This window comes from Pelecanus crispus, chromosome 1, assembly GCF_030463565.1.
Source record: "Pelecanus crispus isolate bPelCri1 chromosome 1, bPelCri1.pri, whole genome shotgun sequence".
Classification (NCBI taxonomy): Eukaryota; Metazoa; Chordata; class Aves; order Pelecaniformes; family Pelecanidae; genus Pelecanus; species Pelecanus crispus.
In genome coordinates this window covers 199743665-199756262 of record NC_134643.1, presented here as the reverse complement: position 1 = coordinate 199756262, position 12598 = coordinate 199743665, and the positions used below count along the sequence as shown (strand labels likewise).

At 37.2% G+C, this 12598-nt stretch overlaps 1 protein-coding gene across 1 annotated transcript in view; it reads right to left on the bottom strand.

Moving 5' to 3' along the window:
* Positions 1-1062: 1062 nt before the first annotated feature.
* CCDC169 (coiled-coil domain containing 169) overlaps positions 1063-12598 on the bottom strand; it is a 29452-nt gene continuing 17916 nt past the window's right edge. Inside the window, exons 5-8 of the mRNA XM_075727891.1 lie at positions 9336-9434; positions 9051-9104; positions 4696-4772; positions 1063-1165 (exon numbers count right to left, since the gene is read on the bottom strand). Coding sequence (XP_075584006.1) covers positions 1063-1165; positions 4696-4772; positions 9051-9104; positions 9336-9434 — 333 coding nt within the window. The remainder of the gene's footprint in view (positions 1166-4695; positions 4773-9050; positions 9105-9335; positions 9435-12598) is intronic.

Here is a 12598-nt window from a genome sequence, read left to right as displayed (position 1 = left end):
GTACTTCTACTTTCATTGAAGAGATGACTTTAAAGACCGGCACTATTTTGGACCCTAATAATACATGGATCAGTGCCACTGAAGAATACACAGAGATTTTTATGGAGCCCAGACTGTAGATACAAGGGTTCATCTAAGCGTTCAAATTTCAAATAGCAACATACCAATATCAGGAAACATAATGTGTATATAGTGTTTAAACGAAACAACCCCTCCACAAGATAGGCTCTGAGGAATCCCTAATAAAAACTGCTCAATTTCTCTTTCATTTCTCCCCATTACTAGTGCCTAAAGTAGCTGGAAATGGCGCTGTGCTTCTAAATCATGCAAACAGAAAGTGGTGGTCAACACAGGATCTGTGGCAAGCCAGCTTTTAAAAAAGTTAGATTTGGAGGTGTATTGTCTTCTCTGCTAGAGTAAGAAAGCTCATGGAATATAAAACAACTTTATACTGTAAAGGGACTCTACGGTATGGTATCATATAAGAAATCAGACTGGCTAGTAAACTATGCTGTCAGTCTTTTTAAAAGACAAATGAAAAGCATGTTCAGCTGTACCAACATCAGAGTACTTGAGAGTCTCTGTTTGGTCCCTATACTGAATGGGGGTGCCCTTGGATGGAATTTTAGCTGAGATTTACCATTTTGGGTGGTGAGATAATACTTCAGGTTACATCAGTCTGCCTTTTTCTTCTTCTCGGTTGAGAGGTCAAAAATGTTAGAGGCTTGTTTGTTTTCAATGGTTGCTCTCCAGTCAAAGAGTTCCAGGATCTACCCAGTGTATAAAGAAACTGAATGTTTTCCAAGGCTTCCAACTCCCTGACACCCAGAATCACTGATGAGAACCAGAATGGAAAGGGTGAGAGATCACCAGAAGAAAGATGGCAACCAGAAGAACAATTCCATTAGGCAGAGGAACACTTACATTGAGGCTGCCAAGAAGACATGCCAATTGGGTTTGGTATTATAATATGGCACAAATACATTCATTTTCAATTTAGAAACTTTCAGTAAAATTAAATTTTTTAATAAGCAATTGGAAGTTCTTGGCATTGATACGAAATCAGTGCTTTAGTTTTGGAAGCTGCTTCACTCCTAGGGTCTTTTTAATCAATCCTTTTTGGGGATTAACCATCTTCGGGTTTCCTGGAACACTGTATCTCCCTCTGAAATAAAATGGGTGAAGTTAGTCATCAAGTGCCACATTCCCTGTAAGCTTTAACTGCTAGAAATTTGCATGCTTTTTATATTTGCATAACTGATTACTATTGTCAATTAATAAACCTGGGAGAGGAAAAAACAAGTATATTTCTGGGTTTGCAGGCTAGCAGAGCATCTAATTATTCTGCATACAAACTCAATCCTCATCTCATGTTTCCTGACTACTTCCTGTTACTTAAATGATGGCATTTGAAGAACATGAACAGAATACTAAACATTTGCACAAAGAGAACGGTAACTGGCTAAGGAGACATTTTCATCAGTTACTTAATCCCCATTAGGAAATGGAAAAACACTTCATGTAGCTGTAGTTACAGTTCTCTGCAGCTATTCCACTCTGGAGACCCATGATCTTCAGCCCATGATCTTACGCAGGAAATGCTACCAGCAGACTTCTGAAGTGGTACTCATCGTGGATACATACACCACCTACATGAACCCTACTAGAGCTATTTTCATCTTGATCTCCTAAGAGAAATCAGTGGGAACGTAAACAAATCTCTAGGGGGGGAAACGGTGATTCCACAAACTGGAAGGGTCATTCTCATGATCAAGCAGCATGCATCTCTACTCTTATGCAACGTACATTTGTTTCTCTCCCTGTTCATTACTACATTGGACAGACAGCACTTTACATACTCTAACAACAATATACAGGGTTTCAATGTCTTTCTCAAGTAATAGGCATTGTAATGGAAAATATATCATATCATCACATAACTACATGCATGAAGGTAGCCAGAGAAATATTTTGTTATGCGGTAGAAGCTGTGATGACACGATCTGTGCAAGTTTCAAATTTCTGGGCAAACAGCCAACAAAGTTGTCCCTAGGACTCTCTAGTCTTCTTGAGATTGACACATCCTTTGTTCCAGCTCTTAGAAGCAGTCATGGTCTTGAAGGGAGAGCTGCTCCCAAAGAGATACAGAGCTGCTTCCACTCAGAGCTTGGAAGATCAGATCCCAGGGCCCCAGTTTGCTCAATAATTGATTGATTACTCAAATTCAAATCAAGTGATTACTCAAAATCAGTTGATTAATCTGTAGATCACTGTAGAGCTGGACCAAGCAGACAGCATATGTCTGTGTGAATTCGGCAGGCAGCAAAACCTCTTTCCACTCAAAACCAGCTAGACTTACGGATTTAGAAGCCAGGTAGTTGCAGCCAGTGCAGTGTTGAAACTGAGCTAATAAGCCCTGCTATATGCCTCAGTATAACAGTAAGGGCTCGGAATGACATTAAATTGGCTGCTCAGATTGCATCAGAGACATGAGTGATCAAGACATCCATGTTTTTTCCCAGTTGTCAGCTAGCCTATCATCTTCTTGTTCTGTGAAATACCATAAAAAGGACCTCTACTGAACTTGGCTTCTGTTTGGATGGCCAGGAAACTGAATGCATCAACAATTAGTGTTCACAATTACTACTAAAAAATGTTTCAGTGTTGCTTTAATATATAGGCTGGGGTTTCCCTACCTGCACCTATAGTGAAAACAAACATTAAACATAGTTTCTTAGTATGGTTTGAAATCCAGTGAAGGTGGGTGTGTTCTGAACGGTCCACAGAAGTCTGTTAAGAACTTTGGACAGAAATTTTCCAAATTATTCTCAAGAACACGTTTATTTTCAATCATGCAGGTCTTCCTTTATTTGAATGAAATTATTTCTCATTAATGTCAGCTTGAGTGAACAACCTTCAGGCTGTAAATCAAAACATAATAAAAAGGAATAATATAACAATGGCTGTGTTAACCTTGTGATGATCAAGGGGTGCTTACTTACATTCTAGTATTTCCTTAAAATATAAACTACGCCAAATCCCCATACTTATCTCCATGTTGCCAGCTAAGACCAAAGCTTGACCTGAAAGTTCTAAACCACTGGTTATAAAAGCCAATGCTTTGCAAACTGGGTCCTTTGCTACTATGGACAATTTAAAAGACAAACAATTCCCTGCATGTGTGTAAAGTACTTTGAAAAGCTAAAAAAAAAAGTTTTCTGGGGGAAAATGGGTTGAAAGGGGATATTTTGTTACAACATGCATCTTCTGAGACCAGCAATTACAGAACACTTTATTTTCTTTTACGTTTTATTTTCTTTTGTTTGATATAAAGAAAATTACAGAAATACACTATCATGTAATTTCAGGGCAAGTAATGGTCTACTAAAATAAATTATAAAAAAAACCCGGCATAATCACAGATCAGTGCTAACCCTCAACAAATCTCAATATCTGGCTGATGATATTTAATCTCCCAGCAGAGACAGTGAATTCTCCTAGTTCTGGCTTCCTGACCTTCTCCACATGAGTTATGTTAAACATCACTGGGGCCAGAAGCAAGACACAGGCTATATATGGGGTACCTCAGACCCATATAGTGCTTTTTCTGTATTGAGAAACTTCAGTTATAGACTTTAATTCATATTGTACTACATTAATTCATATTCTACTAATATCCTCTCCTAGAGCATGAAGATCCACTGTTCCAATTTATGACATCCTGTGATTCTGTCCTTACACAGAATGAAAGGATAAAGCTGGTAAGCAAATATGTCTACACAATTTCATGCTTATAACTTACTCATTACATTTTCAGATGTTCCCAGTATGTATTGTGTATGCTTATTTTAATAATATACGTATGTGGGTTCATGGAAGAGTATTTACTGTCAGATACTAAATAAATAGAAAATATACCAGCTCAGGAAGTCACCAAATACAAAGTATTTGGGAGAGTTCCAAAAACAAGTATTACATCTGCCTGTTTACACACTTTTGTAGGCACCTGCTTATGGCCACTGGAGGCAGGATACTGGGTCCAACACACTTTTTATGTGATTCCCTATATTCTTCGTACTTTATATTCTTAACATTTTCAGCTCAGCTAAAAAATAAATCTCCTCCAACTTCAAACTTTCTCACAAGCACTACAATCAGAAATTAATTTTATTTCTGTATAGCTCAGAGCAGGTGGGCTGTTTTCAAATTTAAATTCCTAACCCATATAACTAAACAGAAATCTGTTAAACAATGAAGCCTTTATATGTTGTCATCTAAAATCACTCACATTATCATCCACAAAAAGCTTTACAATCTCTATTGGCTAAAAAGGCAAGGCATTATTTGACTGAATTACTCTTAATGGACTAAAGGGTATACTTGTTGCTCCCAACTCTGCAGTAATATAGAGAAAAATGATCCATTTTAAACACAGGTTGAAAGGGAAGAACATCAGAGGTATTTTAAGATTTTTAAAAGGCAACTTATATATATATATTTTCAATATCACAACATACTTAGTGTTAAATAAAACTGATTGAAAAGCAGTACCAAAAACGACATTAAGATTAATATTTTGACAGTAGGATTATGCTCAGTGATATTTACCATGAACAGAGAGTTGTAATATTCAAAACATACTACTTAGCAAAAAATAATAAACCAGAAAACAGAGGGAATATAAAGGAAATTTACCTCAGTATCTGGTGTTCTCCCTTGCCTGTCAGAGCATCTGGTTTTTGCCTTTCAACAATTTTAAGTGTACCTGAGGTCTGCAATAGCCAAATTTTTACAAAACAAGTTAAATTCTAACCACTATCACAGTTAAAGAAGTAAAATTTTTCCAAACTAATTTTGACCCAATATGGTCTTACTGCCATAAAGTACTTTAAGCACATATTATAGAATCATAGAATCATAGAAACGTCTAGGTTGGAAAAGACCTTTAAGATCATCCAGTCCAACCATTAACCTACACTACCAAGCCCACCTAAACCAATCAAGGGTAGACTAGACTAAACCATATCCCCAAGTGCCACATCTACCTGTTTTTTGAACACTTCCAAGGATGGTGACTCCACCACCTCTCTGGGCAGCCTGTTCCAATGCTTGACCACCCTTTCCGTAAAGAAATTTTTCCTAATTTCCAGTCTAAACCTCCCTTGGCGCAGCTTGAGCCCATTTCCTCTCGTCCTATCGCTAGCTACTTGGGAGAAGAGACCAACACCCACCTCACTACAACCTCCTTTCAGGTAGTTGTAGAGAGCGATAAGGTCTCCCCTCAGCCTCCTTTTCTCCAGGCTAAACAACCCCAGTTCCCTCAGCCGCTCCTCATAAGACTTGTTCTCCAGACCCTTCACCGATGCCTTGTTGATTTGGGGAATTGAACACATGCCAAAATCCCTTGCTGTACAAAAATACCATTATTTATTAAGCTGGATGAGCAGAGAATATGTAATTTCAATCAGCATATTTTTGGTCATACTGCCTATAATTCCACATTTTCAGTGAAGAAGCATTATAGTTCTAACATACTTCCCTGAATGGGAAACAAAACAAATTAGTGACTTAGTTGTACTTTTGAATGATTAAACCACTAATTAAGAACAGGAACTACTTTACAAATATTAATGCAGGATGGAAATCTTTGTATACTCTGGAAGTCTACGTTACTGGACATACTGAAAAAAACCCAGTCGTTACCCTTGGTATTGCATTTAACAGAATCTGAGCAGGATTAAATCAGTTGGTTCTCCTGCTCCTTAGCTCACAGGATTCCCTCCTCACCCAGCACTTGCTGGCTCATCCAGCTGCCTTTACTAAAACTACCTCTCAGTGGGACAGCTATACAGAAAAACAGAAAACACAGAAGGTTTAGGGCTTGTCTGGCTGCTGGGCACACTTGGGTGTCTAGTGTAAGTAAATGGAATTTTTTCAGCCCCTTTAAACAGATCAATTAGGAACATGTAATAAATATATGATAATCATGATATACGATGTATCAGCTGTCTTCAGGATAGTGAAGACTTATTGAAAGCCTAGAGCTAGATTTTGGGGCTACCTAAACAAGGCTCAAGGTTTGGATTACTACATTACATTACATAACATATAACATTACAACATTACATTTTACAGCATGTGTGAAAATATCTTGCGAGAAAAAATTCTGGCACTGAAAAGAAGCATGTCTCACTGCATAGAAGACAATGTTTTCTACTGTCCTTCCATGTATACAACACACCAGGAAAGTATTCCTGACCCAGTCACAGCAAAGTCAGCTATAACTAAAGCAGAGTCTTTTCAGAGTGCAAACATAAAAATGGAATAGGATCTGCACAGATTTACTTCCTCAAAAGCAAGAAAGTTTTTGCACTTAAGAAACTCCAGTATTAAAGATGATGGCTAGCATAATTTATTGTCTTTCTGAGCAGACGTGATTCTGTGACACATGAAGCAAGACTTATGCTACGATTGCATTCACCGGTTTTTTAATTTATATGAATATGGAGTTCCAGTTTATATGATTATTACCCATAGCACTGTTTTTGCTGGTACAGTTTACTCCAGGCCTATCCCAACTAAAATAAGCCATTGTTGCACAAGCAGCTTTCCAGCTGTACCTATCTATAATTGTTGGCTTTTTCTGCAAAGAAAACCCAATCACAAGTCAGACTCTACTATGCTAGTAAAAGTTTGTGGTGAAAATCTGGCCTGAAAGAATGGCACTTTTAAAGATCTGCTATCGTTCTTCTTTGCCTGACTCTCAAACCAATTTCTGAATACCACCAGAAAGTGCGTTGAGATTTGTGGAGTCCAAATCCCAAACCGACATTTTTTCAGACTGAAAACAAAACAAAAAAAGCAAACAAGAATACACCATAAACCATCGGTGCCTCTAGCATGAGTTCTCAAGTTTGTGAAATCTTTAATTTATTTTAAAACTACCATTTAAAATTGACTATATATTTATGGATCCAGACAAGACAAACAACAAAAGCACTCAGAAGATACATATATTTTGTAAAAAAGCAGAAAAGCACTCGATAATAAAACAGGTAAATAAAAGAAATGTCTGCTCAGAAGCATCTCTCTCTTCTGCTTCTGCTGCAGGCTTCAGGAGGGATCCAAAACAAAGTAGAAAAAAACCCAAAACATCTGGGATTTTTTAACACCTACCAGTAAAAACTTCCATTCTATTTTTTTTTTTTTTTACTGTGAGCTATAGAAAAGCACAAACATAATGAGGGAAAAAAGGCCTAAAAAAACATTATATCCATTCTCTGTAACTAAGAGAGTGTCACTGGAATATATTGTTGTCACAGGATAACAATATCCTGTAGTATATTTACTTTGGAATGTATGGAAAATATTAGTCTATGGGTAAATTCTTCTAACTCAACTGCTGCCAACATTACTGTGCAGACTCTAGAACAGTGAAATTTTAATACATGGACTGAATGTAAGTTTACTTCTGCCACTATTGTTAAAATGAACTGCTAAAAGGGAGGGCATACATATGTAGATTTTAGAAGAATGTAAAAGCAACAGTCAGATCAAAGTCATAGCAAAACAGGAACTGAAGCGACCAGATGAGCCACTGATTCTTTTGCAATCAACTGTCAACCATGCTTAGGTTGACTGCCATGTTCAGATTAGCAATGTGAAAGGTAGATGTCTAGTCTAAACTACTCACCTAGACTCTGCCTATAGCTCAGGAAGAGAGACAGATAAATCCCTGGGAAATTAATTTCATCTTGATCTAAAACAGTGTGATGGTTTGCACCTTTAATATGCTTCTCTCTCCACAGATTACAGAGGATGCCTCTACAAGTACTTTAAATTCAGAGAACGAAATATAGGGAGATTAATCTGAAGATGATTATTTTGCTCTCATATGATTCTGAAATCATGGGGGCAAATAACTGACTACTGAAAATATAATGCACTAACTACCTTGAGTGTCAGTGGCAAAATCCTAATGCCTCATTTAAGCAACATGCCAGTGCATATTCCTCACTTCAAATAATGTTTTAGACCTGTTTAAGTGCTCTTCTAGGCAGCTTAACATGGGCATTCCTCTTGCTAGCATGTTCAGTAAAATCATCTTTTATTTCCTACCTTTTTCCTCCAGCAGTGCCCAGTTTCACTGTTAATGCAAAGATATTAACAGTTATCAAGGGCATTTCCTGGGGTCCCTCTTGGTCTCATGCTGGAAAGTTAGTTTAAGCAATTCTTTCAGATTTCCCAAAGCAGCAATGAACCACGTAAGAGAATCAGTTGCCCACTGTGCAAACACATGGAAACACTGCTAATTACAGCCTTTCACCCCAGTTAGCTATGACAGGGATTCAGTGACAGTCATTCCTGAATATCACACTAAGCCATTACTGTTACATTATTCAGGAATTAAGAGCTCTTTCAGAATAAGAAGTACTAGAAATCTTTACAGGTTCCTTTACAGGTTCCTCCAGTTTGTAGTATCAACTTTTATGTATTATGTAATTTGCAGCAATAAAATTTAACCTCTGATTTCACAAAACCAAGGTATCTTATCCCTTATCTTATAAATTTAATTGAAGTATGTACTGTATTGTCATTCTAAGGTGGCTGGCTAGTTCGTCTTTACAAGAAAAAAGGGGAAATACAAAAAAGAGGAATCACTACTTAAGGTGGGTGTCACTACTGCTAATAATTTGGTTCTGTTCTTTTCAACTAAAACATTAAACTAGCATAGCATTGTGACTAATGGATGGTCAAGCAAGTATCAGAAAATTGCTTCAGCTTTCTCAGTTAAGGGCACTTTGACTATCCTTGGGAACAATGAAATTCCAATTGACACAAAAGCAAAAGAAGTATTTAAAAATAAATAAACTGTAGCAATCTGTCACTTTCTAGCTCTTAAAATTTTTAAAAAGCAGCTTTTGTAATGGCTTTGGTAGATGAATGAAGTAATAAAAGACTTTGACCTATGGCATTAACAGATGCTGTTGCTATATTAAGAAAGCATAATGACTTTTAAAAGTTATTGAGTTGTACAGCTTTTTTCTTACCTGTAAGATCTCTGAGAGGTACATGCGCCGCTCATCATTAGCTTTGTGGTAAGCCTACATTTAAAATAAGGGATATAGGCTACGATTAAGCAAAATATTTTAAAAGTTGAATCATCCAGGAACAAATATACAGTAGAGCTTTTTTCTAGTGACATATTTTGTGGAACTGTTCTATTGTGTGTTCCACACACATTGTCTGTTTGTCAGACAACGTAATGGCTTTTATGGATTAGAGGCATACAGTGATTACAAACCTTTGCGTCTTGTTGAAGTCTAAGTTCATACCTTTGCTTCTTGTTCCAGTCTAAGTTCATAGTTTTTTAGCTGATTCTGGAGACTTTTCTTCTCTTCTTCTAGTTGTTTAAGAACCTCCCTCAAGGCACCCTGTAGTTATAGTAAATAAAATGATGGTTTACAAATATTTCCATTCTGTATAAAGATACCATCACCATAGTCCTTATTCTTCAAGCATTATGATGTTTGTCATTCTGTTTGCTTCTTGTGCACTTTTTGTTTACATGGTTCTGGCTGGCGCACTGCAGAGACAAAAGCAATTAACCATATTCTACAATTACCAGTTATGCACTACACATTTCCACTGTGTTAAAACAATACAAATACGGTTCCCCACACTGCTGCTCCTTGATAGGTTAGCAAAGTCACCTTGTGGTGACCAGCCAGAATTGCTCCTTACTTCTAACCAAAATTCACTCCGATGTCTCCTTTTTTTAGTAGGAGGAAGATTTCAGATCTCACCTGCACATCCATTTTCAAACCACTTGCTGAGAGAGCTGCTGGACTGGCTGAAGAGGCACGTGGGATGTCAAAGGTAACCCATAATAACTTGGCCAGAAAGCAGTATTTTGTGGGGAGACTATCTGTCCTAGGTGTGTAGCCATTTACCTTGTCTACAATTGGGATGAGCTAGAGTAACAGTGGTAGAGTCCATTTTTGGTTACTGGCACTGGCCAGTTCTTTGTTTGCTGTGTAATGGAAGTAGAACGCACACCCAAGCAGGTCCTCCTCCATTTCTAACACAGGAAACTGCTTCTCATAATCCCCTTCATAAGTTGATCCACTCCATCCAGTAGAGACGTTCTTATTGGGAGGCTCTAATACTAGTTAGTTTTTTTTCCTTGCCTCCAATTATTTAAGGTCAGTTTATACCTGTTTGCTCTTGTATTGAAATTATCTTTAAGATAACTGCTCTTTTTTCCAGATTCATTTTACTAGGACAGATAAGCTCAGCTTTAAAAAATGGTCTCTCACACAGCAGGCTGCCCTTTCGTCTAATCATCATAATCATACACCCTTTGTACACTGGGCTGGAGCTCAACGTTCTTACAGTTGGAGAACAGAACCGGACTGGAGCATGCAGTACTCCAGAAGCGATCTCACTGCCTTAAACAATGTCAGTAATACTTTTTTATCTGTATAGAGAGATTTTAGGATTTCATTTTCCTTTTACACAGCTGCATAGTGATGGATCACAGTCAATGTGGGATCAGCCAGAATATCCAGATACTCCTCTGCAGCTATGTCCAGGTGATCAGCTCTCAATTCATAACAGAATTTATTTACTATTTCCTAAATCCTTTGGTCTACACTATTAAATTTGAATCCCATTTTTAATAATCTAGTCTTCAGTGTCATTCTGTTTCTAAACAACATCCAGATCCCTATTATATTACACAATTGGTATCAGGAGAAAGATATAACCTATTTCTACTTTGCGTATCAAGGTCATGCATTAAACGTTAAGACTAGTCCTAAACCTGGTCCTGGAAAAACTCTGCTTGTACTCTCCCAGCAGCCTCTGTCACCATTCGCCACTACCATCTTCCGTTTGCCAGCTCTTTACTCCTTCAACAAATCTACTAATTTGCATTTTCTCCAAATTAATCAGCCACTTCCCATGTGACACAGTACCTTTATCAGAGGTCACAGTGAACAAGATTACTGTATTTATTGTCACAACAAATCTATCGTCTCATCACAGAATGTCAACAGGTTTGCCTGCCATGAGCCGCTTTTTAATAAATCCGTATTTCAGTCTGGTTTTGCAAGAACAATTCCTTTCTTTCTCTATCTTAAAACTAAAAAAAAAAAGAAAAAGATTTGCTTCTCTTCAATGCACACAATGCCATCATCCACAGCTTTATTAAAGCCACTTGTTATCAGATCCGTGATGTAGCAAGCCAGTTCTTTCAGAATCCTAAGGTAGGGATTACCCATTTCCCTCAATTTAAGCATATCCAGCTCCTTGAGTTTTCCTTAGGATTTGGCTACTGTCATTTCCTCTTCCAAGCACTTGCTGACATTAGCTATTTCTTCCTTTGTCCTACATTTTATTGTTTCTGCCTTTACTGAAAACTTAGGCAATATATACATGTTTAATTTAAAACGAATGAATTTATGATCACTTGATCTGACAGTCTTTATGACTGGCTTTTCTGCTATGTTATTCTAGAATTTCAAAATCTAAACCAGCATTTCCTCTTTTTTATCCAGTATTTTCTGATAAAACTTGTTAACTATCACATCCACTGAGATCTGTGCCTCATCATTATTACTAGCACATGGTTTTCAGTCTTTATTTACAAGTATCACATATGATACAATTTCTGGAAGTAATCTAATATTATTATATGCAAATTCATCCATCCAAATTTTCTATTTATGTCTATATTTGACTGTAATGATGGGATTCAGTCTGAGGTGAGGATATCTACATTTGAGTGTCCATATGTGAAACTAAGCTCCTACTAAGAGTCACAGCCCATGCAATCAATGATGTGCAGAGATTTATTCAGCTGAGCAGCTAAAGAGCTCAACTCAGTTGCCATCTGAGATGCCCTAGAGCGTCCAAGACATTCACATGTGGCAGATATGACATGGGCTACAGGAAACACATGTCCTGGAGCAGCAGTGGGCTACTCTGCACTGAAACATCTGCAAGCCTCTTTGTTTACACAACTGTTCTACTGAAGGTGCCTACTTAGATAAATCTATATACAGCTCTCTATACTCATCTGACTGTATTAATTAGACCTGCACTGCCTGTAATAGGAATTAAAGATCTAGCCAAGAGGTAGACATCTACATATAGAAAAGAAAATGTTGGTGTCATAGTATTTAAGTGAGTCATATTGTTTCAATATACATTTCAATATTATTTCCCAGTATTATTGTGATTAAAATTTGTTTTCCTATCCATCCTCAAGATGAATTAATCAAAACAGATGATGAAGAAAGAATCATAGAATCATAGAATCGTTTAGGTTGGAAAAGACCTTTAAGATCATCCAGTCCAACCATTAACAAAAAAACAACATTAACATAGAAGTCTCTCACATCTGCTACATACCACATCTATCTCTGTTTTGATCTTTCCTGCCAAGTGCATACCTTTAATAATTGTTATCCCATCACATTTTCATTATCAGTGTTATTACATTTCAGGCTAGTCAGATTTTTCCATTTGTCTGCTTAGGCCCCCTGTGTAAAATAAGTATCTGTTCCAGAATTTTTGTTTGGTTTTTTTTTCC